Source organism: Coregonus clupeaformis, chromosome 27, assembly GCF_020615455.1.
Source record: "Coregonus clupeaformis isolate EN_2021a chromosome 27, ASM2061545v1, whole genome shotgun sequence".
In the NCBI taxonomy this organism is placed as follows: domain Eukaryota; kingdom Metazoa; phylum Chordata; class Actinopteri; order Salmoniformes; family Salmonidae; genus Coregonus; species Coregonus clupeaformis.
Window position 1 is genome coordinate 43,093,976 of NC_059218.1, and position 24,831 is coordinate 43,118,806.

The 24,831-nt window shown below is 44.3% G+C and overlaps 1 protein-coding gene across 1 annotated transcript in view; it reads right to left on the reverse strand.

The window, feature by feature from the left end:
• Positions 1 to 252: 252 nt before the first annotated feature.
• proser1 (proline and serine rich 1) overlaps positions 253 to 24,831 on the reverse strand; it is a 41,886-nt gene continuing 17,307 nt past the window's right edge. The window contains exons 5-12 of the mRNA XM_045207952.1: positions 23,786 to 23,879; positions 23,322 to 23,432; positions 17,432 to 17,521; positions 16,841 to 16,919; positions 11,049 to 11,141; positions 6,765 to 8,010; positions 1,464 to 1,593; positions 253 to 1,163 (exon numbers count right to left, since the gene is read on the reverse strand). Of these exons, the coding sequence (XP_045063887.1) occupies positions 1,053 to 1,163; positions 1,464 to 1,593; positions 6,765 to 8,010; positions 11,049 to 11,141; positions 16,841 to 16,919; positions 17,432 to 17,521; positions 23,322 to 23,432; positions 23,786 to 23,879 (1,954 nt within the window). The 3' untranslated portion in view covers positions 253 to 1,052. The remainder of the gene's footprint in view (positions 1,164 to 1,463; positions 1,594 to 6,764; positions 8,011 to 11,048; positions 11,142 to 16,840; positions 16,920 to 17,431; positions 17,522 to 23,321; positions 23,433 to 23,785; positions 23,880 to 24,831) is intronic.

A 24,831-nucleotide genomic window follows, 5' to 3' on the forward strand; every position in this document is an offset into this window, starting at 1 on the left:
GAATATCAGATAGATCTACAGTGAGACAGATAGAATATGAAATAGATCTACAGTGAGACAGATAGAATATCAGATAGATCTACAGTGAGACAGATCATCAGATAGATCTACAGTGAGACAGATAGAATATCAGATAGATCTACAGTGAGACAGATAGATCATCAGATAGATCTACAGTGAGACAGATCATCAGATAGATCTACAGTGAGACAGATAGAATATCAGATAGATCTACAGTGAGACAGATTATCAGATAGATCTACAGTGAGACAGATCATCAGATAGATCTACAGTGAGACAGATAGAATATGAAATAGATCTACAGTGAGACAGATAGATCATCAGATAGATCTACAGTGAGACAGATAGAATATCAGATGGATCTACAGTGAGACAGATAGATCATCAGATAGATCTACAGTGAGACAGATCATCAGATAGATCTACAGTGAGACAGATAGAATATCAGATAGATCTACAGTGAGACAGATAGAATATCAGATAGATCTACAGTGAGACAGATAGAATATCAGATAGATCTACAGTGAGACAGATAGATCATCAGATAGATCTACAGTGAGACAGACAGATCATCAGATAGATCTACAATAGACCTGGTCTTGACAGACAGAGAGCTGGCTTGTGGACAGACTGAATAGACCTTTTCCCCTCTCCTGTCTGTGGGGAAGTTCGTCTGTCACCATCCTCTGGTAAACCGTTGTCCACTCTGTTTACAGTGACAACAAAGCTTTCAATAACGCCTTTTCAATTAAATGATTTGTCTGTTGTGAAGTTTGTCTCACGAACGATTCAGTCCTCAGATGTTTCTGACTAGAAGTCTCTCCAGTTCCTCTTCTTTTAGTTCATTGACGGAGTCAAAAAAGCCCAAACAAAGGATGTAAACAGTCTTGGCAGGTTGTAGTGAGTGGAGGGGATACAAGTTGACCCCAAGTCGACTTTGACTGAGTGTGAGAGCGTGTGTAAGTGTGTGTGTGTGTGTGTGTGTGTGTGTGTGTTTCGGGTATTGTGTGTTTTGCGTACGAGTGTTAGAGTCACTGCCAACCCAGCTGGGAGGGGTGCAGGTTGCCAGGTTGTAAGGGGAATGGGTTGCCAGGTCCAGGGGGATAGGTGGTATAACCCTCTAATACAGACGCAGAGTGGGCCTGGAACACAGGACAGAGAGACAATGACAGTTACAATACAATCATCATACAATATTTGCATTTCTGTGTGTAGTATGTGTGTTTTGTGTGTGTTTTGTGTGTGTTTTGCGTGTGTTTTGCGTGTGTTTTGCGTGTGTTTTGTGTGCGTGTGTTTTGCGTGTGTTTTGTGTGCGTGTGTTTTGCGTGCGTGTGTTTTGCGTGCGTTTTGTGTGTGTTTTGCGTGTGTTTTGTGTGCGTGTGTTTTGCGTGTGTTTTGCGTGTGTTTTGCGTGTGTTTTGTGTGTGTTTTGTGTGTGTAGACCTGTAGCAGGGCTGACTGCATGGCAGGGTTGTGTAGTTGGCTGGGGGAGGGGGAGAAGCCTGGCATGCCAGGGAAAGACAACAGGCCAGGGAACGCAGCGCCACCTGGAGGCTGGAGGCCACTAGACAGCCTGGGAGGGAACAAAGAGAGAGAGAGACAGAGAGAGAGACACAGAGAGAGAGAGAGACACAGAGAGAGAGAGACACAGAGAGAGAGAGAGAGAGAGAGAGAGACAGAGAGAGAGACACAGAGAGAGAGAGAGAGAGAGAGAGAGAGAGAGAGAGAGAGAGAGAGAGACAGAGAGAGACAGAGAGAGACAGAGGCATATAGGACTGTTAGGATTTTTTAAATATTTATTTCACCTTTATTTAACCAGGTAAGAAGCCAGTTGAGAACAAGTTCTCATTTACAACTGCGACCTGGCCAAGATAAAGCAAAGCAGTGTGATAAAAACAACAACAGAGTTACATATGGGTAAAACAAAAACATAAAGTCAAAAAATACAACAGAAAATATATATACAGTGTGTGCAAATGTAGTAAGTTATGGAGGTAAGGCAATAAATAGGCCATAGTGCAAAATAATTACAATTTAGTATTAACACTGGAATGATAGATGTGCAGAAGATGATGTGCAAATAGAGATACTGGGGTGCAAATGAGCAAAATAAATAACAATATGGGGATGAGGTAGTTGGGTGGGCTAATTTCAGATGGGCTGTGTACAGGTGCAGTGATCGGTAAGGTGCTCTGACAACTGACGCTTAAAGTTAGTGAGGGAGATAAGAGTCTCCAGCTTCAGAGATTTTTGCAGTTCGTTCCAGTCATTGGCAGCAGAGAACTGGAAGGAATGGCGGCCAAAGGAGGTGTTGGCTTTGGGAATGACCAGTGAGATATACCCGCTGGAGCGCATACTACGGGTGGGTGTTGCTATGGTGACCAATGAGCTAAGATAAGACGGGGATTTGCCTAGCAGTGATTTATAGATGGCCTGGAGCCAGTGGGTTTGGCGACAAACGTGTAGTGAGGGCCAGCCAACGAGAGCGTACAGGTCACATTGTTAAAAGGGCCAATCAGCAGTTGAAACAATAACAAAGTGTATTCCCTTACACTGTGTTTACAAACATTGGAGTAAAACAAGCTCATATGGTAGGCTACACATACCATTCATTTATAAGTCCAAAAATGGATGTAGCAACTGCTGATTGCCCCTTGAATTCAGTCAATTTCCAGTGAACTGAAATGTAACTTGAACAATCCACATTGGACAACAAGACTATAAGACTTTTCAATTCCTTGAATTTTAATTCATCTCTCGAGCTCACCGAGTTGAAATGGAACTTGACCCCAACCCTTCTCGGAGCCTTTATGCGGTTTCTCGTTTCCCAAGGTCGACTCAACTCCTACAATAACCTTCACCTGCATTCTTAAGTGTAGAAATGTACAAAGAGGGTGAGGCCAGTGCCAGACTAGGTCTTATCCAGCTAGACTTTGGCCTGCGCTAGATAACATTATATGGCTGTAATAATTCACCTAGATTCACCGTGACGACAGCAGCCTTACACCCCCCCCCCCCTTATTGTGAAGAGAAAACGTCTAGGAGCAACAACGGCTCAGCCGTGAAGTGGTAGGCCACACAAGCTCACAGAACGGGACCACCGATTGCTGAAGCGCGTAAAAATCGTCTGTCCTCGGTTGCAACACTCACTACCGAGTTCCAAACTGCCTCTGGAAGCAACGTCAGCACAATAACTGTTCATCGGGAGCTTCATGAAATGGGTTTCCATGGCAGAGCAGCCACACACAAGTCTAAGATCACCATGCGTAATGCCAAGCGTCGGCTGGAGTGGTGTAAAGCTCGCAGCCATCGGACTCTGGAGCAGTGGAAACACGTTCTCTGGAGTGATGAATCACGCTTCACCATCTGGCAGTCCGAAGGACGAATCTGGGTTTGGTGGATGCCAGGAGAACGCTACCTGCCCCAAATGCATAGTGCCAACTGTAAAGTTTGGTGGAGGAGGAATAATGGTCTGGGGATGTTTTTCATGGTTCGAGCTAGGCCCCTTAGTTCCAGTGATGGAAAATCTTAACGCTACAGCATACAATTCTAGACGATTCTGTGCTTACAACTTTGTGGCAACAGTTTGGGGAAGGCCCTTTCCTGTTTCGGGCATGACAATGCCCCCGTGCACAACGCGAGGTCCATAACGAAATGAGTTGTCGAGATTGGTGTGGAAGAACTTGACTGGCCTGCACAGAGCCCTGTTCTCAACCCCATCGAACACCTTTGGGATTAATTTGTAGACTGACTGCGAGCCAGGCCTAATCGCCCGAAATGGAAACAAGTCCCCAGAGCAATGTTCCAACATCTAGTGGAAAGCCTTCCCAGAAGAGTGGAGGCTGTTATAGCAGCAAATGGGGGGGACCAACTCCATACTAATGCCAATGATTTTGGAATGAGATGTTCGACGAGCAGGTGTCTACATACTTCTGACCATGTAGTCTATATTTTAAGTTCAACTGTTAAAATTAAATAAATTGGACCTAAACGAGACGCGAACACTGTTGCAGAGGAAGAGCTGTACTTTGACAATGTGCAAATAAACTAAACTAAAAAATAAATCTCTGCTTGGCACTCAGCATTAAGGAGATAGATTTAGGGAAATATACTAGTGTCCTGTCCAGGGGGTGTACTGTACATCAAGCTGTCTCACTACAGAAACAGGAGATAGACTAGCATCATAAACCTTGACTACTTACTAAATGCTGTTATAAAACAGAGGAGCTGGACTTCGGACAGTGTTATAATGATGATGTTGTAAAAGACCTAATGGAAAGTAGTAGAGATGACTTGTACCCTGTATATCAGCCACTCTGCTTGAGTCCCAAATAGCACCATATTCCCTTTATAGTGCACTACATTAGACCATGGGTATAGTAGTGCACTATGTAGCCAATAGGGTGCCAGTTGTGACAGAACCTCCATGTATGGTATATAGTCGGAATCATTGGCATGAGGTTCCACAGAGTTATCTCTAGGCTGACCCATCCACTGATACAGTTCTCTAGGCTGACCCATCCACTGATACCGTTCTCTAGGCTGACCCATCCACTGATACAGTTCTCTAGGCTGACCCATCCACTGATACAGTTCTCTAGGCTGACCCATCCACTGATACAGTTCTCTAGGCTGACCCATCCACTGATACCGTTCTCTAGGCTGACCCATCCACTGATACCGTTCTCTAGGCTGACCCATCCACTGATACCGTTCTCTAGGCTGACCCATCCACTGATACCGTTCTCTAGGCTGACCCATCCACTGATACAGTTCTCTAGGCTGACCCATCCACTGATACCGTTCTCTAGGCTGACCCATCCACTGATACCGTTCTCTAGGCTGACCCATCCACTGATACAGTTCTCTAGGCTGACCCATCCACTGATACAGTTCTCTAGGCTGACCCATCCACTGATACCGTTCTCTAGGCTGACCCATCCACTGATACAGTTCTCTAGGCTGACCCATCCACTGATACAGTTCTCTAGGCTGACCCATCCACTGATACCGTTCTCTAGGCTGACCCATCCACTGATACCGTTCTCTAGGCTGACCCATCCACTGATACCGTTCTCTAGGCTGACCCATCCACTGATACAGTTCTCTAGGCTGACCCATCCACTGATACCGTTCTCTAGGCTGACCCATCCACTGATACAGTTCTCTAGGCTGACCCATCCACTGATACAGTTCTCTAGGCTGACCCATCCACTGATACAGTTCTCTAGGATACAGTTCTCTAGGCTGACCCATCCACTGATACAGTTCTCTAGGCTGACCCATCCACTGATACAGTTCTCTAGGATACAGTTCTCTAGGCTGACCCATCCACTGATACAGTTCTCTAGGCTGACCCATCCACTGATACAGTTCACTAGGATAAAGTTATCTAGACTGACACATCCACAGATACATTGGTATGTGGACACCCCTTCAAATGAGTGGACTCGACTATTTCAGCCACACCTGTTGCTGACAGGTGTATAAAATCGAGCACACCGCCATGCAATCTCCATAGACAAACATTGGCAGTAGAATGGCCTTACTGAAGAGCTCAGGGACTTTCAACGTGGCACCGTCATAGGATGCCACCTTTCCAACAAGTCAGTTCATCAACGTTCTGCCCTGCTAGAGCTGCCCCGGTCAACTGTAAGTGCTGTTATTGTGAAGTACAAACGTCTAGGAGCAACAACGGCTCAGCCGCGAAGTGGTAGGCCACACAAGCTCACAGAACGGCACCCATGAGTGAAGAAGGGTGTAACGCGTAAAAATTGTCTGTCCTCGGTTGCAACACTCACTACCGAGTTCCAAACTGCCTCTGGAAGCAACGTCAGCACAATAACTGTTCGTCGGGAGCTTCATGAAATGGGTTTCCATGGCCGAACAGCGTCGGCTGGAGTGGTGTAAAGCTCGCCGCCATTGGACTCTGGAGCAGTGGAAACACGTTCTCTAGAGTGATGAATCACCATCTGGCAGTCCGACAGTCCATAACGAAATGGTTTGTAGAGATCGGTGTGGAAGAACTTGACTGGCCTGCACAGAGCCCTGACCTCAACCCCATCTTTGGGATGAATTGGAACGCCAACTACGAGCCAGGCCTAATCACCCAACATCAGTGCCCGACCTCACTAATGCTCTTGTGGCTGAATGGAAGCAAGTCCCCGCAGCAATGTTCCAACATCTAGTGGAAAGCTTTCCCAGAAGAGTGGAGGCTGTTATAGCAGCAAAGGGGGGGACCAACTCCATATTAATGCCCATGATTTTGGAATGATGTTCGACAAGCAAGGTGTCCACATACTTTTGGTCAGGTAGTGTATAGAGTCATATGTTTCTAAAGCTAGTATAAATCATTACTGGACGGTTTACAGCTAAAAAAAGTCATTTCCCACCCAGTAGGGTTAAGGTTAATAGTATCTAGTTACATGATCACTCGGACCTGAGTTCTGAGATTAGGGTTTTATCTAAAGCATCAAGGGACATCGTTCGCATTCTCCATCTGTAACGATCTAGAAAATGTCATCACATTCTTTAAAAATCAGTCACAATGCTGACACACGCACGTAGAAAACTGTCATACCGGCTCGGGGACGCAGGCAGGCAGGCGCTCACACGCACACACACACACACACACACACACACACACACACACACACACACACACACACACACACACACACACACACACACACACACACACACACACACACACACACACACACACACACACAGTCTCTCTCTCACCCAGGCTGGAAGTTGGAGCTGAAAGCAGAGGCGAAGCCTGGTAGAACGGGAGAGGAGGACGGACCTCCTGCTGCCGCCGCCACGGCCGCCGCCGAATGGAGAGGGGCTACGGTTGCTACGGACGCCCCGGCACCCATGAAGGAGGACAGGACGGGGCTCCCCGCCCCCGGTCCCCCTGAACCCCCAAACCCTGGAAACCCCCCCGGACTGGGCCCTGGAGCCAGCCCCGGGAAGATAGAAGGGGCGGTGGTCAGACCCATCCCAAAGGGAGAGGCTCCGCTTGGGGTTACGCTGTGAGCCAGGCCTGGGTAGGCCATGGAGGTCTGGGGGTGGGAGGTGGGGGTCATGGAGGACAGGGAGGAGGGGAAGGGGGAGAGGCCGGGGTAGTGGGGGGTAGCCGGGCCTGAGGAGAGGGCCTGGAGGCTGGCCATAGCAGCAGGGCTGGGGAGGGAGCCCTGTGGGGATGCAGAGGGGTGGGACAGAGCCAGGGAGCGGGCTAGGGCTGCTGATCCACCAGGCATCACCAGAGAGCTGAGGGAGGGAGTACCCGCACGGGAAGGGCCTTTAAAGGCAGAGGGGACTGGGCTGTTACTGCCACTGCCTGTCCCCCCTCCGGTTCTAGCCAATGGGCCGCGGTGCTGCTCGCTGTAGAAGGACGCCTGGGCCTGGCCGGACAGGGCCGGGGAGGGCTTGGGGCTGGGGGCCGAGGTGGAGGACGGGGGATAGCTGCGGATCACTGACCCAGACGGGGTGGTCTGGTATGCGGGCAGGCCAGGGAAGGCAGGGCCTGTCTGGGGGCTGTACTGAGGAAGGCCCACAGGGGTACCCTGAGGGAGGGGGTCAGGGAGGGGAGTCCTTGGGGTCGGGGTGTCTGACCGAGAGGCACCGGCATGGAAGGGAGAGGAGGAGAACGCCCCTGGGTGGTGGGGACCGGGGGTACCGGAGGGGGTACCTGACGGGGTGTGAGCCTTAATGACGGAGGGGGTGGTGGGGGGCAGGTGGGGGGAACCGGATGGGAGGGGACCCCCTTTGATGACGGAGGGAGAGGGGGCGGGGGAGGGAGAGGGGGCTAGAGGGTTCTGGGAGGGGACCTTGCCAGGGAACACAGGGGTGATGGGGGTGGTGGGGGTGGGGTGAGAGGGGGAGGGCAGGGGAGGGACTGGGGCAGAGCCGAGGGGAGATGGGAGGGCCGTGGAGTTGACACCTGTGACGGGGTGCTGTTGTTGATTGGCAGGTCTGGCGTAGCCTGGAGACACAGAAAAACATCAAGATTAATAACACAAGCTAGCCTTGTACCAGATCTGTTTGTGGCAACAATCCACTCCTTGTGACTCTGTGTCATATGCCAAACATTGTGGAATATTAGCACAAAACAGGTTTGGATTTCAGGCAACAAGACAACTAGCCTGGTCCCAGATCTGTTTGGTCATCTTGACAACCGCTATTGTGATTGGCGTAACATAAACAGATCTGGGACCAGGCTAGAAGACAACTCCTAACAGTAGGCTATCATGTTCCATCTTCTTTTAACTGTATTTCTTGTGCATTAAAAGAGAGAGAGAGAGTGAGTGAGCAAGCAAGCAGGAAGCAGCCAGAACGCTACCGACTGTAGCCTAGCAACCCCCCCCTTCAGCCAGCAAGCCAGAACAGTGTATCAGATGGCACCCTATTCCCTATATAGTGTATCAGATGACACCCTATTCCCTATATAGTGCACTACTTTTAACCAAGGCACATAGGACTCTCGTCAAATATAGTGCAATATAGAGGGAATATGGTACCATTTGAGTCTCGAACCTGATGAGTATTTGCGTTATCTAGTTTGTTATGATTATTTCCACTTAGAACAGGACACAGGAAACAGGAAACAGAGAGGTGAGGTCTAAGACACTGTGTCAGCTGGTTAACCAATAACATTCTATTAGAACAGGAAACAGAGAGGTGAGGTTGAAGACACTGTGTCAGCTGGTTAACCAATAACCTTCTATTAGAACAGGAAACAGGAAACAGAGAGGTGAGGTCTAAGACACTGTGTCAGCTGGTTAACCAATAACCTTCTATTAGAACAGGAAACAGGAAACAGAGAGGTGAGGTCTAAGACACTGTGTCAGCTGGTTAACCAATAACCTTCTATTAGAACAGGAAACAGGAAACAGGAAACAGAGAGGTGAGGTCTAAGACACTGTGTCAGCTGGTTAACCAATAACCTTCTATTAGAACAGGAAACAGGAAACAGAGAGGTGAGGTCTAAGACACTGTGTCAGCTGGTTAACCAATAACCTTTTATTAGAACAGGAAACAGGAAACAGAGAGGTGAGGTCTAAGACAGGAAACAGGAAACAGAGAAGTGAGGTTTAAGACACTGTGTCAGCTGGTTAATTAATAACCCTCTATTAGAACAGGAAACAGGAAACAGAGAGGTGAGGTCTAAGACACTGTGTCAGTTGGTTAACCAATAACCCTCTATTAGAACAGGAAACAGGAAACAGAGAGGTGAGGTTTAAGACACTGCGTCAGCTGGTTAACCAATAACCTTCTATTAGAACAGGAAACAGGAAACAGAGAGGTGAGGTCTAAGACACTGTGTCAGCTGGTTAACCAATAACCTTCTATTAGAACAGGAAACAGGAAACAGAGAGGTGAGGTCTAAGACACTGTCAGCTGGTTAACCAATAACCTTTTATTAGAACAGGAAACAGGAAACAGAGAGGTGAGGTCTAAGACAGGAAACAGGAAACAGAGAAGTGAGGTTTAAGACACTGTGTCAGCTGGTTAACTAATAACCTTCTATTAGAACAGGAAACAGGAAACAGAGAAGTGAGGTTTAAGACACTGTGTCAGCTGGTTAACCAATAACCTTCTATTAGAACAGGAAACAGGAAACAGAGAGGTGAGGTCTAAGACACTGTGTCAGCTGGTTAACCAATAACCTTCTATTAGAACAGGAAACAGGAAACAGAGAGGTGAGGTCTAAGACACTGTGTCAGATGGTTAATTAATAACCCTCTATTAGAACAGGAAACAGGAAACAGAGAAGTGAGGTCTAAGACACTGTGTCAGCTGGTTAACCAATAACCTTCTATTAGAACAGGAAACAGGAAACAGAGAGGTGAGGTTGAAGACACTGTGTCAGCTGGTTAACAAATAACCTTCTATTAGAACAGGAAACAGGAAACAGAGAGGTGAGGTCTAAGACACTGTGTCAGCTGGTTAATTAATAACCCTCTATTAGAACAGGAAACAGGAAACAGAGAGGTGAGGTCTAAGACACTGTGTCAGCTGGTTAATTAATAACCTTCTATTAGAACAGGAAACAGGAAACAGAGAAGTGAGGTCTAAGACACTGTGTCAGCTGGTTAATTAATAACCTTCTATTAGAACAGGAAACAGGAAACAGAGAAGTGAGGTCTAAGACACTGTGTCAGCTGGTTAATTAATAACCCTCTATTAGAACAGGAAACAGGAAACAGAGAAGTGAGGTCTAAGACACTGTGTCAGCTGGTTAATTAATAACCCTCTATTAGAACAGGAAACAGGAAACAGAGAAGTGAGGTCTAAGACACTGTGTCAGCTGGTTAATTAATAACCTTCTATTAGAACAGGAAACAGGAAACAGAGAAGTGAGGTCTAAGACACTGTGTCAGCTGGTTAATTAATAACCCTCTATTAGAACAGGAAACAGGAAACAGAGAGGTGAGGTCTAAGACACTGTGTCAGCTGGTTAACCAATAACCTTCTATTAGAACAGGAAACAGGAAACAGAGAGGTGAGGTCTAAGACACTGTGTCAGTTGGTTATCCAATAACCTTCTATTAGAACAGGAAACAGGAAACAGGAAACAGAGAAGTGAGGTTTAAGACACTGTGTCAGCTGGTTAATTAATAACCCTCTATTAGAACAGGAAACAGAGAAGTGAGGTCTAAGACACTGTGTCAGCTGGTTAATTAATAACCCTCCATGTCATTTCTCACTCCACCTAGCACAGTTGGTGGTGGTGAAGCTGGTAGCCATGGAGATGTAAGGGATACATACAGACAGACTGATCTTTACAGTTCCAATGATAGCTTCCTCTGACAAGTGCAGATAAGCCAGGAGGTTAGGCAGCAAGCTAAGAGAGACGCCAATTCTCACACACACACGCAGGCAGGCGCACACACACACACACACACACACACACACACACACACACACACACACACACACACACAGACTCTCTCTCTCACACACCAACACACAGTCTCTATCTCTCTCTCTGTCCCACACCCCCTCACCCCCCGGTCGTACCTGTGGACTTGGTGCTGGCGCTGTAGGGTGGGGGTAGAACGCTGGACGTAATGACCCCGCCCACTGATACCAGCCCTGCGTTGTTGTACCTACCTGAGACGCATGGCAACACATTAACACCGCTACACACACACACACACACACACACACACACACACACACACACACACACACACACACACACACCCTACTGTGCCACGTCAAGGCTGATGTCTGTTTGAACTCAGAGCATACTGAGAGGTACAGAACTCAGATATAATAATAATAATAATAATAATAATAATAATAATAATAATAATATGCCATTTAGCAGACGCTTTTATCCAAAGCGACTTACAGTCATGTGTGCATACATTTTTACGTATGGGTGGTCCCGGGGATCGAACCCCACTACCCTGGCGTTAACAAGCGCCGCGCTCTACCAGCTGAGCTACAGAGGACCAACTGGAGTTAAGACTATCACTCTCTCCTTCCTTTCCTGATCTCTCCGTTATCTGTTACAGAAGGCACTGAGGTGAGGAGGTCTATGTTAAGGGCGAGACGGACCAACAGGAACATTGGCCGTGCTCAGCGAGTGGTCGTCCTATCACCTCTCACCACATTTTCTGTTCCTTTCCCGACAATTCTAGATGTTTTATTGTGATCTACTGCACACGGTCAATGTTGTGGTTGGTCTGTCTTGTCAGTAAGATGGTTATGGTAGGTGTTGTTTATTAAGGTGGTCTGTGTTATGGTAGGTGTTGTTTATTAAGGTGGTCTGTGTTATGGTAGGTGTTGAGTATTAAGGAGGTCTGTGTTATGGTAGGTGTTGTTTATTAAGGAGGTCTGTGTTATGGTAGGTGTTGAGCAGTAAGGAGGTCTGTGTTATGATAAGTGTTGTTTATTAAGGAGGTCTGTGTTATGGTAGGTGTAGTTTATTAAGGAGGTCTGTGTTATGGTAGGTGTTGTTTATTAAGGAGGTCTGTGTTATGGTAGGTGTTGTTTATTAAGGTGGTCTGTGTTATGGTAGGTGTTGTTAATTAAGGAGGTCTGTGTTATGGTAGGTGTTGTTTATTAAGGTGGTCTGTGTTATGGTAGGTGTTGTTAATTAAGGTGGTCTGTGTTATGGTAGGTGTTGTTTATTAAGGAGGTCTGTGTTATGGTAGGTGTTGTTTATTAAGGAGGTCTGTGTTATGGTAGGTGTTGTTAATTAAGGTGGTCTGTGTTATGGTAGGTGTTGTTAATTAAGGTGGTCTGTGTTATGGTAGGTGTTGTTTATTAATGAGGTCTGTGTTATGGTAGGTGTTGTTTATTAATGAGGTCTGTGTTATGGTAGGTGTTGTTTATTAAGGTGGTCTGTTATGGTAGGTGTTGTTTATTAAGGAGGTCTGTGTTATGGTAGGTGTTGTTAATTAAGGAGGTCTGTGTTATGGTAGGTGTTGAGTATTAAGGTGGTCTGTGTTATGGTAGGTGTTGTTTATTAAGGAGGTCTGTGTTATGGTAGGTGTTGTTTATTAAGGAGGTCTGTGTTATGGTAGGTGTTGAGTATTAAGGTGGTCTGTGTTATGGTAGGTGTTGTTTATTAAGGTGGTCTGTGTTATGGTAGGTGTTGAGTATTAAGGAGGTCTGTGTTATGGTAGGTGTTGTTTATTAAGGAGGTCTGTGTTATGGTAGGTGTTGTTTATTAAGGTGGTCTGTGTTATGGTAGGTGTTGTTTATTAAGGAGGTCTGTGTTATGGTAGGTGTTGTTTATTAAGGAGGTATGTGTTATGGTAGGTGTTGTTTATTAAGGTGGTCTGTGTTATGGTAGGTGTTGTTTATTAAGGAGGTCTGTGTTATGGTAGGTGTTGTTTATTAAGGTGGTCTGTGTTATGGTAGGTGTTGTTTATTAAGGAGGTCTGTGTTATGGTAGGTGTTGTTAATTAAGGAGGTCTGTGTTATGGTAGTTGTTGAGTATTAAGGTGGTCTGTGTTATGGTAGGTGTTGTTTATTAAGGAGGTCTGTGTTATGGTAGGTGTTGTTTATTAAGGAGGTCTGTGTTATGGTAGGTGTTGAGTATTAAGGTGGTCTGTGTTATGGTAGGTGTTGTTTATTAAGGTGGTCTGTGTTATGGTTGGTGTTGAGTATTAAGGAGGTCTGTGTTATGGTAGGTGTTGTTTATTAAGGAGGTCTGTGTTATGGTAGGTGTTGTTTATTAAGGTGGTCTGTGTTATGGTAGGTGTTGTTTATTAAGGTGGTCTGTGTTATGGTAGGTGTTGAGTATTAAGGAGGTCTGTGTTATGGTAGGTGTTGAGTATTAAGGTGGTCTGTGTTATGGTAGGTGTTGTTTATTAAGGAGGTCTGTGTTATGGTAGGTGTTGAGTATTAAGGAGGTCTGTGTTATGGTAGGTGTTGTTTATTAAGGTGGTCTGTGTTATGGTTGGTGTTGAGTATTAAGGAGGTCTGTGTTATGGTAGGTGTTGAGTATTAAGGTGGTCTGTGTTATGGTAGGTGTTGTTAATTAAGGTGGTCTGTGTTATGGTAGGTGTTGTTTATTAAGGTGGTCTGTGTTATGGTAGGTTTTGTTTATTAATGAGGTCTGTGTTATGGTAGGTGTTGTTTATTAAGGAGGTCTGTGTTATGGTAGGTTTTGTTTATTAAGGAGGTCTGTGTTATGGTAGGTGTTGTTAATTAAGGAGGTCTGTGTTATGGTAGGTGTTGAGTATTAAGGTGGTCTGTGTTATGGTAGGTGTTGTTTATTAAGGAGGTCTGTGTTATGGTAGGTGTTGTTTATTAAGGAGGTCTGTGTTATGGTAGGTGTTGAGTATTAAGGTGGTCTGTGTTATGGTAGGTGTTGTTTATTAAGGTGGTCTGTGTTATGGTAGGTTTTGTTTATTAATGAGGTCTGTGTTATGGTAGGTGTTGTTTATTAAGGAGGTCTGTGTTATGGTAGGTGTTGTTTATTAAGGAGGTCTGTGTTATGGTAGGTGTTGTTTATTAAGGAGGTCTGTGTTATGGTAGGTGTTGAGTATTAAGGAGGTCTGTGTTATGGTAGGTGTTGAGTATTAAGGAGGTCTGTGTTATGGTAGGTGTTGAGCAGTAAGGAGGTCTGTGTTATGGTAGGTGTTGTTTATTAAGGAGGTCTGTGTTATGGTAGGTGTTGAGCAGTAAGGTGGTCGGTGTTATGGTAGGTGTTGTTTATTAAGGTGGTCTGTGTTATGGTAGGTGTTGTGTATTAAGGAGGTCTGTGTTATGGTAGGTGTTGTGTATTAAGGAGTTCTGTGTTATGGTAGGTGTTGAGCAGTAAGGTGGTCTGTGTTATGGTAGGTGTTGAGCAGTAAGGAGGTCTGTGTTATGGTAGGTGTTGTTTATTAAGGAGGTCTGTGTTATGGTAGGTGTTGTTTATTAAGGTGGTCTGTGTTATGGTAGGTGTTGTTTATTAAGGAGGTCTGTGTTATGGTAGGTGTTGTTAATTAAGGAGGTCTGTGTTATGGTAGGTGTTGAGTATTAAGGTGGTCTGTGTTATGGTAGGTGTTGTTCAGTAAGGAGGTCTGTGTTATGGTAGGTGTTGTTTATTAAGGTGGTCTGTGTTATGGTAGGTGTTGAGTATTAAGGTGGTCTGTGTTATGGTAGGTGTTGTTTATTAAGGTGGTCTGTGTTATGGTAGGTGTTGAGTATTAAGGAGGTCTGTGTTATGGTAGGTGTTGTTTATTAAGGAGGTCTGTGTTATGGTAGGTGTTGAGCAGTAAGGTGGTCTGTGTTATGGTAGGTGTTGAGCAGTAAGGAGGTCTGTGTTATGGTAGGTGTTGTTTATTAAGGAGGTCTGTGTTATGGTAGGTGTTGTTTATTAAGGTGGTCTGTGTTATGGTAGGTGTTGTTTATTAAGGAGGACTGTGTTATGGTAGGTGTTGTTAATTAAGGAGGTCTGTGTTATGGTAGGTGTTGAGTATTAAGGTGGTCTGTGTTATGGTAGGTGTTGTTTATTAAGGAGGTCTGTGTTATGGTAGGTGTTGTTTATTAAGGAGGTCTGTGTTATGGTAGGTGTTGAGTATTAAGGTAGTCTGTGTTATGGTAGGTGTTGTTTATTAAGGTGGTCTGTGTTATGGTAGGTGTTGAGTATTAAGGAGGTCTGTGTTATGGTAGGTGTTGTTTATTAAGGTGGTCTGTGTTATGGTAGGTGTTGTTTATTAAGGAGGTCTGTGTTATGGTAGGTGTTGAGTATTAAGGAGGTCTGTGTTATGGTAGGTGTTGTTAATTAAGGTGGTCTGTGTTATGGTAGGTGTTGTTTATTAAGGTGGTCTGTGTTATGGTAGGTGTTGAGTATTAAGGAGGTCTGTGTTATGGTAGGTGTTGTTTATTAAGGTGGTCTGTGTTATGGTAGGTGTTGTTTATTAAGGAGGTCTGTGTTATGGTAGGTGTTGAGTATTAAGGTGGTCGGTGTTATGGTAGGTGTTGTTAATTAAGGTGGTCTGTGTTATGGTAGGTGTTGTTTATTAAGGTGGTCTGTGTTATGGTAGGTGTTGAGTATTAAGGTGGTCTGTGTTATGGTAGGTGTTGTTTATTAAGGTGGTCTGTGTTATGGTAGGTTTTGTTTATTAATGAGGTCTGTGTTATGGTAGGTGTTGTTTATTAAGGAGGTCTGTGTTATGGTAGGTTTTGTTTATTAAGGAGGTCTGTGTTATGGTAGGTGTTGTTTATTAAGGTGGTCTGTGTTATGGTAGGTGTTGAGTATTAAGGAGGTCTGTGTTATGGTAGGTGTTAAGTATTAAGGTGGTCTGTGTTATGGTAGGTGTTGAGCAGTAAGGAGGTCTGTGTTATGGTAGGTGTTGTTTATTAAGGTGGTCTGTGTTATGGTAGGTGTTGAGTATTAAGGTGGTCTGTGTTATGGTAGGTGTTGTTTATTAAGGTGGTCTGTGTTATGGTAGGTGTTGAGTATTAAGGAGGTCTGTGTTATGGTAGGTGTTGTTTATTAAGGAGGTCTGTGTTATGGTAGGTGTTGAGCAGTAAGGAGGTCTGTGTTATGGTAGGTGTTGTTTATTAAGGAGGTCTGTGTTATGGTAGGTGTTGAGCATTAAGGAGGTCTGTGTTATGGTAGGTGTTGAGTATTAAGGAGGTCTGTGTTATGGTAGGTGTTGTTTATTAAGGAGGTCTGTGTTATGGTAGGTGTTGTGTATTAAGGAGGTCTGTGTTATGGTAGGTGTTGTTTATTAAGGAGGTCTGTGTTATGGTAGGTGTTGTTTATTAAGGAGGTCTGTGTTATGGTAGGTGTTGAGTAGTAAGGAGGTCTGTGTTATGGTAGGTGTTGTTTATTAAGGAGGTCTGTGTTATGGTAGGTGTTGAGTATTAAGGAGGTCTGTGTTATGGTAGGTGTTGAGTATTAAGGAGGTCTGTGTTATGGTAGGTGTTGTTTATTAAGGAGGTCTGTGTTATGGTAGGTGTTGAGTATTAAGGAGGTCTGTGTTATGGTAGGTGTTGTTTATTAAGGAGGTCTGTGTTATGGTAGGTGTTGTTTATTAAGGAGGTCTGTGTTATGGTAGGTGTTGAGTATTAAGGTGGTCTGTGTTATGGTAGGTGTTGTTTATTAAGGAGGTCTGTGTTATGGTAGGTGTTGTTTATTAAGGAGGTCTGTGTTATGGTAGGTGTTGAGTATTAAGGTGGTCTGTGTTATGGTAGGTGTTGTTTATTAAGGAGGTCTGTGTTATGGTAGGTGTTGTTTATTAAGGAGGTCTGTGTTATGGTAGGTGTTGTTTATTAAGGAGGTCTGTGTTATGGTAGGTGTTGAGCAGTAAGGAGGTCTGTGTTATGGTAGGTGTTGAGCAGTAAGGTGGTCTTACTTGGTGCGATGGTGGCGTGAGGTCTGCAGGGGGGGATGGGGTACGGCACTGGCCGCTGAGGGTTGTAGGACGACGGAGCCTGGAAGAGAGGAAGAACAAAAAGAGTCAATTACACTTTTTTATTCACTGACCAATCTAAATAATTCATCTCACTTCCTGAAACAGAAAACTAAATCTCACAGTGGGTCAATTCAACTTTTAACTGTTGTAATAATAATAATAATAATAATATGCCATTTAGCAGACGCTTTTATCCAAAGCGACTTACAGTCATGCGTGCATACATTTTTGTGTATGGGTGGTCCCGGGGATCGAACCCACTACCTTGGCGTTACAAGCGGCGTGCTCTACCAGCTGAGCTACAGTTTTTACAAACATCTTGTAAACAGATTTAGTCTAAGGTGATCTCTCTCCAATGGTCAAATGGATCATTCAGGTCTCGTCCCAAATGATACCCTATTCCCTATGGGCCCGGTCTAAAGTAGTGCACTATGTAGGGAATAGGGTGCCATTTGGGACTTGTTTCAGACTTGTTTTGATATAGAGAGCTCCACCTAGTGGTTGAGTGTGGAAGTACAGCCTGGTCCTTACTGGTTTGAACGGTCCAATGATGCGTGCGGCGATGCCTTTCCCCTCCGTGTTGGCAGGGGTCTCCTCTCCCTCCTTCTTAGCAGCAGTTCCCTGACAGGAGAAATAGAAAACAAAATGGTTGGTGCGTCATCTCAATGATGATACTGTATTGACCATTTATAAAATGTTAAAATTAGGCCATACAAAGTTGATTTACTGTTTAACGGATGCCCTTCACATTTCTCAGAAGAAAAAAAAAAAATTCTGAAAAGTAGCAAAAACAAAATGTCCTCAAGTATCAAGTAGAGATACACAACTTCCTCTTTGATTATGGAAACCGAACAGTTTCAGACTCGGCCAGGACAAACTTTCAATGATGAACGGTGTATATAGTCAATATGTTAAATATTGCATTCATTGTCTGTGTATCAAATTTACACACTATCATTTCAAGTTGATCAAAGTTTCATTAATTCAACTTCTAAGATGCATTCAGATTCAGTTTTCAAATTCAGTTCTCTAAAATTTAGATTCAAAACCATAGACAACATCCTGGTACTTTGCCAGCAAGGAAAGGTAGAGGAGAACAGATCTCTGTTGTAAACACAAGCTTCTGGCAGTTTCTGAAGCCAGTGAGGAATGTTGAATTTATTTTCTTCCTATGAATTTGTCTCTAGCGTGTGAACCGCTTTGGCTATAAGCTATTATGACCTCATTCCTGAAAGCTGAGACTCCCTGGAGTGTGGACGTGCCTTCTGTTCCCCTCTATGAGGATCACAGACTGCGTTAAAAGGGAGTGTCACAAAACACAATTTGACCCCCATAAGAATATAGTTGAACAGCTCTGTCACAGCCCTTCTAAGGTTAGCCTTTCCACTCCCTATTTAATCTTGCTCTTGTGACTGACTGGGTTCAAAGCAGGTCTCCTGCATGTCGCAAGACTGTGTTGGCCCACTTAGCTAAAGCCTATAGGGGAAAAGTTCAGGAAGTTCATGTAAAGGATGACACGCTGCTTGCTTAACGAGTGCCACTTCCCCCTGATTCAGCTCATACCGAGACTTGAACTCAGGACCTCTGCCTCGCAAACACACGTGACCGCCCTCCTGAGGCCCATCGCGCCGTTAAAAAAGGCCTTCTTCAATTACGCAAGTGGCAACACTTCAGGCTGAGGGGTTTTCACAGATGCCCGTCTGTTACACTAATAGAAGTCTTTAAGATCCAGCAAGGTTACTCGTCAAAAGAGCGTGGTTTGGTGATTCATGCTTATGTGATGAGAACGTTGCCCGAGACCTGAAGACGTGTTAAGTTTGACATGTGTTAGTTTGTGTTAGATGTGCTAGTTTCAAGTCTCCGGCACACAGGAAGTCAATTAGGTTAACACGTGTCTAACTGGGTTAAGGCTAATACAAAATCCTAATACAAATTCAAAATTATAGAATTCAAATACAATTTGTGTTGGCATTGAAATCGCTCCATACACTAGGTGTCGAACTAAGGTTACTATAGTATTTTCACAAGCCGGTCCACTGACAGACAACGTGCGGCCCAGGATCCAGGTGGAGTGGTCGGCAGGGCTCGTGGAAGATGCTCAGCCGACGCTAGTAAATAGGATTCTGCAAAATTGGGCTACTTTGAAAAACGATGTTGCGGGTGAAAATATATATTTCACTGTGACCTGTTGCTGACTGTCAGGCAGTGAGGCAGGCTGTTGCTGAGTGAGTGAGTGAGTGGGGAGGATCGGAGGAGTGTGTGTGTGTGTGTGTGTGTGTGTGTGTGTGTGTGTGTGTGTGTGTGTGTGTGTTGAGAGAGCACTACAGTTATTGGCTGAATGAGCGAGAGGAGCAACTTTTGACCAGTTGTAAAATTTCCAAACCCTTTTCCATAAAACATATGAATACGCTAGAACTGATGCACATCAAGAAATAATGCAGACAAAAGCAGCGGAAAACGACTTTGGGCGCACTAGAGCTCATTACAGGAATCCGCTCGGGAGGTGGTTTAAACTGCATTCTAATGTTGACTTTGCTTAAAGAAAACGGTATCAAGCGAAGTGCTTTATGCATGCTCCGTTTTTGGGTCTCGGGGGGGCTGCCCGAGTGGAAATGTTAAATGGAAGTTGTGGAACTCCCTCGCGTGGTTCTTTTTATTGGGGAAAGGTACTCAATGAAACAGACATTAGGCCAAATGTGGAGAATTATACATTTGCCTCTGTTGGCCACCAAGTAGCCTATTCGTGTATATGCCATTGTGGGCTACCATTTGATAGAGAATAAATAATGTTGAAAAGACGATACCACTGGAGTCAGAGCAAATCAGTTTGTGCCACTTGTGTAGAGCTACACGTGGTGTCCCCTGTAGCTCAGTTGGCTTGCAACGCCAGGGCTGTGGGTTCGATTCCCACGGGGGGACCGGTATGAGACAAAAAAAAAAAAAAAAAAAGTAATGACTCATATTTCAAATGTAAATGTACCAGGAGCTGGTATACTGATTTAATAAGTAGCCTATAACTTCAGTTTGTTGTTGTAACCTTGTGTTGTTATGCAATTATTAAAATGGCCATGTTTAGTTAATTCAATTGGAAGTTATCAAAGCTCTGTCGCAATCGCAGTTCAGTTGTTTAGAACGCATTAGATTGATGGTAACAGTCGGATTAGGCTACAGGTAAAAACCTTTTTATTTTATTTTAATGTTATTATAAACACTTGCTGTTGTCGACAAGCATATTCAGTTCATGTACATATTATTAATATTTAATTCAGTGATTGAAATTACGACCCCCATCCTCAGTAGCCTATTCCAGCAGGCTATTGGGAAAGACAAGCACTTCTTATCATCGATATCGCCTCGCTATTCATGTTGAATCAATTTCGAACTAAGCAAACTGCTAAATAGTTCCGTTTGCATCTTGTCTAGGGCTACTGTAGACTATCTGATCTATCAGGAGCCATAGTTCGCTCGGATAAAGGAAAGTAGCCTATGACAACATTTTATTAGAATCATAAACCCAGATTTTAGCCTGTAGCCTGTCTATTGAGAATGACAAGTCAATCTCACTCTCTGGCACATAATAACGGCAGAAAATATCCTAACTTTAGTTTTTTTTTTTTAGTTCATCCAAGTGTTTCTTGCTCAGAGGTTTCATCCCTCAAACTCTCCTGTTGGATGTATCTATAGTTACGCACATGTGCAAAGGGGATTTATTTACAATTATAAACCTGGTTCGAGCCCTGAATGCTGATTGGCTGAAAGCCGTGTTTTATCAGACCATATACCACGGGTACGAGAAAACATTACTTTTTACTGTTCTATTTACGTCGGTAACCAGTTTATAATAGCAATAAGGCACCCCGGGGGGTTTGTGGTATATGGCCAATATACCACGGCTAACGATTCCGCGATGCGTCATGCTTAAGAACAGCCCTTAGCTGTGGTATATTGGCCATATACCACACCCCCTTGTGCCTTATTGCTTAAAACATAGCAGTCAAACAAGTTAAATCGACGTCCATTGATGGAAAATGATCTGGCGAGATTACATCATGTCATAGCTTGCAATAATTATTATTTTGAGGAAACCTGAATTTCGCTTCCAACGTTATTACAAGTTAGGTATTCCTTCTTAATTGCTCGATAACGTTATGGACAAAGGGTTTATCGTATAAAATATGGCAACTCCCTCTCTTGCTGTGCAAAAAAACAAATTGGGCTAGTTTTCAGGCCTTTTGGCCAGGTTTTGATTGGTCATTGGGCTAGAAATGTTTGCTTGACCTGGCAACCCTAGGACCAGCTAACTTGCCCACTCTTGCTAGCTGGCTGGTTGGCTAACACTCAGTTTACCGTCACGTTTAACAATAACAAATAATTGTTTTCTAATCTATTTTGGGATTAATCATTTATGTTGCACGTAAATACGTTTTTTATGCATGCTTATGGGTGTTAAAGCGATTCACTTTTCGCATGTGATAATGTTATTTTATTTCGTGGCTATGGTCACCGGCAGCTATGGCCCTCGTGTGTGAAGGCACTAGCTGATTTGACTAGGAGGGACAAGTGGGGAAACGCGATATTCCGGTGGGTGTCTGAAAAGCGCTTTAAATCAAGTTTGTCTGGCCTTACTGTCAATGGTTGTCAGTTTCATTTTAGTCAATGTTATTCACACACACACACACACAGACACACACACACACACACACACACACACACACACACGCCTATGAAGATACCCAGGTTAGGACAATTTCAAATTAATGTGCGGATTCCTGGGACCAGCCTCGTTGCTAACTAGCATTAGTTTAGAACTTTTCCTCATTTATGCAAAGAGTTATTATGGGATATCAGAATCCTCGTCTTAACCTTTGTCATCTTCAACCTACACTAAAATATAAATGCAACAATTTCAATGATTTTACTGAGTTACAGTTCATATAAGGAAATCAGTCAATTGAAATAAATTCATTAGGCCCTAATCTATGGATTTCACATGACCGGGAATACAGATATGCATCTGTTGGTCACAGATACCTTTAAAAAAAAAGTAGGGGTGTGGATCAGAAAACCAGTCAGTATCTGGTGTGACCATTTGCCTCATGCAGCGCGACACATCTCCTTCACATACAGTTGATCAGGCTGTTGATTGTGGCCTGTGGAATGTTGTCCCACTCCTCTTCAATGGCTGTGCCAAGTTGCTGGATATAGGTGGGAACTGGAACACGATGTCGTACACGTCGATCCAGAGCATCCCAAACAGGCTCAATGGGTGACATGTCTGGTGAGTATGCAGGCCATGGAAGAACTTGAACATTTTCAGCTTCCAGGAATTGTGTACAGATCCTTGTGACATGGGGCCGTGCATTATCATGCTGAAACATGAGGTGATGGCGGCGGATGAATGGCACGACAATGGGCCTCAGGATCTCGTCATAGTATTTCTGTGCATTTAAATTGCCATCAATTAAATGCAATTCTGTTCGTTCACAACGTTGACATCAGAAAATCGCTCGCCCACACGTCTGCCCGGTACAGTTGAAACCGGGATTAATCTGTGAAGAGCACACTTCTCCAGCGTGCCAGTGGCCATCGAATTTGAGCATTTTCCCACTGAAGTTGGTTACGACGCGGAACTGCAGTCAGGTCAAGACCCTGGTGAGGATGACGAGCACGCAGATGAGCTTCCCTGAGATGGTTTCTGACAGTTTGTGCAGAAATTCTTTGGTTGTGCAAACCTCCAGTTTCATCAGCTGTCCGTGACGAGATCCTGAGGCCCATTGTCGTGCCATTCATCCGCCGCCATCACCTCATGTTTCAGCATGATAATGCACGGCCCCATGCATTATCTGGTCTCAGACGATCCCACAGGTGAAGAAGCCGGATGTGGTCCTGGGCTGGCGTGGTTACAAATGTCTGCGGTTGTGAGGCCGGTTGGATGTACTGCCAAATTCTCTAAAATGATTTTGGAGACGGCTTATGGTAGAGAAATTAACATTCAATTATCTGGAAACAGCACTGGTGGACATTCCTGCAGTCAGCATGCCAATTGCACGCTCCCTCAAAACTTGAGACATCTGTGGCATTGTGTTGTGTGACAAAACTGCACGTTTTAGAGTGGCCTTTTATTGTCCCCAGCACAAGGTGCACCTGTGTAATGATCATGCTGTTTAATCAGCTTATTGATATGCCACACCTGTCAGGTGGCTGGATTATCTTGGCAAAGGACAAATGCTCAATAACAGGGATGTAAACACATTTGTGCACAGAATTTGAGAGAAATAAGCTTTTTTTGTGCCTATGGAAAAATTCTGGGATCTTTTATTTCAGCTCATGAAACATGGGACCAACACTTTACATGTTGCACACACACACACACACACACAGGTCACACACACACACACACAGGTTAGGTTATATTACTTACAGGGAAGGTGCCAGTGGTCTGGCTGGGTTTGCCTTTAGGGTAAGGGTTCCCTGGGATCATCCCACAGGAAGAGATCATGGCTACTGGCGCCTTGCAGCCGACCTTACACACCTAGAATACATTATGACATAACACACCTAGAATACATTATGACATAACACACCTAGAATACATTATAACACAACACACCTAGAATACATTATGACATAACACACCTAGAATACATTATGACATAACACATCTAGAATACATTACGACATAACATACCTAGAATAGTACAGGACAAGGACATTTACATTTTAGTCATTTAGCAGACGCTCTTATCCAGAGCGACTTACAGTTAGTGAGTGCATACATTTTTCATACTGGCCCCCCGTGGGAAACGAACCCACAACCCTGGCATTGCAAGCGCCATGCTCTACCAACTGAGCTACAGGGGGCCCCGTGTAGTGTGAGGGAGTTACCTGCTCTAGGATCCTGCGGGCTCGTTTCTTCTCAGATAGGTGAATACGGAACAGATCCTCTACAGGACGGTAGTTCTGGGCATCAGAGATGTTCCTGGCAGAAGAACACAACCCACCGGGGTTGTTAATTAACCAATCAATCAATCAATCAATCAATCAATTAATTAACTAACTAACCAAGTAGCTGTTATGATCCATCAATTGATTAGATTTAAAGCCATTAGCACATTCAAGCGCACGCAATTTAAGGATGTCCCAGCCAGCCTATATCAAGTAGGGTTTAGGCCTATTCACTGGTAACAAAATCATGGAAGCAATCAGGACTAGTCCATTAAGAAACGCTTGTTTTCGTTTTCTTTTCTGTTGCAGAATGTTTTGCTACAGTGTGCCCTAATGAATACAGCCCAGATGTTACTCAACACACGCAGTAGGAGGATCTAGTTACTCAACACATACAGTAGGAGGATCTAGTTACTCAACACATACAGTAGGAGGATCTAGTTACTCAACACATACAGTAGGAGGATCTAGTTACTCAACACATACAGTAGGAGGATCTAGTTACTCAACACACACAGTAGGAGGATCTAGTTACTCAACACATACAGTAGGAGGATCTAGTTACTCAACACATACAGTAGGAGGATCTAGTTACTCAACACATACAGTAGGAGGATCTAGTTACTCAACACATACAGTAGGAGGATCTAGTTACTCAACACATTCAGTAGGAGGATCTAGTTACTCAACACATACAGTGGGAGGATCTAGTTACTCAACACATACAGTAGGAGGATCTAGTTACTCAACACATACAGTAGGAGGATCTAGTTACTCTACACATACAGTAGGAGGATCTAGTTACTCAGCACATACAGTAGGAGGATCTAGTTACTCAACACACAGTGGGAGGATCTAGTTACTCAACACATACAGTAGGAGGATCTAGTTACTCAACACATACAGTATGAGGATCTAGTTACTCAACACATACAGTAGAAGGATCTAGTTACTCTACACATACAGTGGGAGGATCTAGTTACTTA